Here is a 932-nt window from a genome sequence, read left to right on the forward strand (position 1 = left end):
CCATTCCAGATAATACTGAGTCTAGCAGTTTCTACACAGTGCATGACGTTCCTAACCCATTCCTAACTCAGGCCAACCTGCTAAAGGGTATCCCTGATGAAATATTTGGTGAGGGGGGCTACAAAAAAATACTACAGCACTATTAAAAATATTTTTTTGGTGTGTGTTTAGGGGGGTGGGGGTGGGGGTGGGGGAGGGGGCAAGCTAGGCCCCCTGATGCTATCATCTAGCTTACAGACATAACCAAGCAACTGTTGATCAACAAAACCAGCCAGTTGTTCCATATAGACCTCTTCAGAATAACCTGAATGGTCACCGGTTTGACCACCGGACTAAACATCTCAAAATAGTCACGACCAGACTCCTGCAGAAAGCCTTTCGTGACCAACCGAGCCTTGAACCTATCAACTGAACAATCAGCTTTGCGTTTTACCCGGAAGACCCACTTGCAATCAACCACAACATGGCTACACCGCGGTACTAACTCCCACGTTTTATTTCGCACCAATGAATTAAACTCATCGGTCATGGCAGTTGTCCACAACTCTTTCTTTAATGCCTGCGACACCGTCTTTGGCTCAATTGACGAAGCAATGGGATGAACAATAGCCACATTCACTATCTTGTCGTTAAAATATTTAGGATTCGGACCGCGTTGTTGTTGAGGCCGGGACATCGCGAGAGGTTGGGAGTTCAACTATTGCGTGTTGGAGGTGATCGACACTTACCGCATGAGTTCTGAACTAGAGGCAGCTGGTATTGAGGCTGTGACTGAAGGGACTGGAGCCGTGAGCGCTAGTTCTGAACACCCAGGAGTGGGCTTCGAAGTCACCGACTCACCGGACAGACCAGAGGTGCTTGGCAGAGACAAGGGCGTGGAGTCTCCAGCTGAGGGACAGGCTTGCGACAAGGAATTAAATGAGCAGGATGAA

At 48.5% G+C, this 932-nt stretch overlaps 1 protein-coding gene across 1 annotated transcript; it reads right to left on the bottom strand.

Annotated features, from left to right (window-relative positions):
- Positions 1-226: 226 nt before the first annotated feature.
- Positions 227-676, bottom strand: LOC109150200 (uncharacterized mitochondrial protein AtMg00820-like). Its single transcript, XM_019298117.1, has one exon. The coding sequence runs from the start codon at positions 674-676 to the stop codon at positions 227-229; it is 450 nt and encodes a 149-aa protein (XP_019153662.1).
- Between the last annotated feature and the right edge of the window lie 256 nt (positions 677-932).

Source organism: Ipomoea nil, unplaced genomic scaffold (genome assembly GCF_001879475.1).
Source record: "Ipomoea nil cultivar Tokyo-kokei standard unplaced genomic scaffold, Asagao_1.1 scaffold2219, whole genome shotgun sequence".
In the NCBI taxonomy this organism is placed as follows: Eukaryota; Viridiplantae; Streptophyta; class Magnoliopsida; order Solanales; family Convolvulaceae; genus Ipomoea; species Ipomoea nil.

Bases quoted from the DNA above. Each gene is read 5' to 3' on its own strand.
- LOC109150200 (XM_019298117.1), bottom strand. From the start codon at position 676: ATGTCCCGGCCTCAACAACAACGCGGTCCGAATCCTAAATATTTTAAC.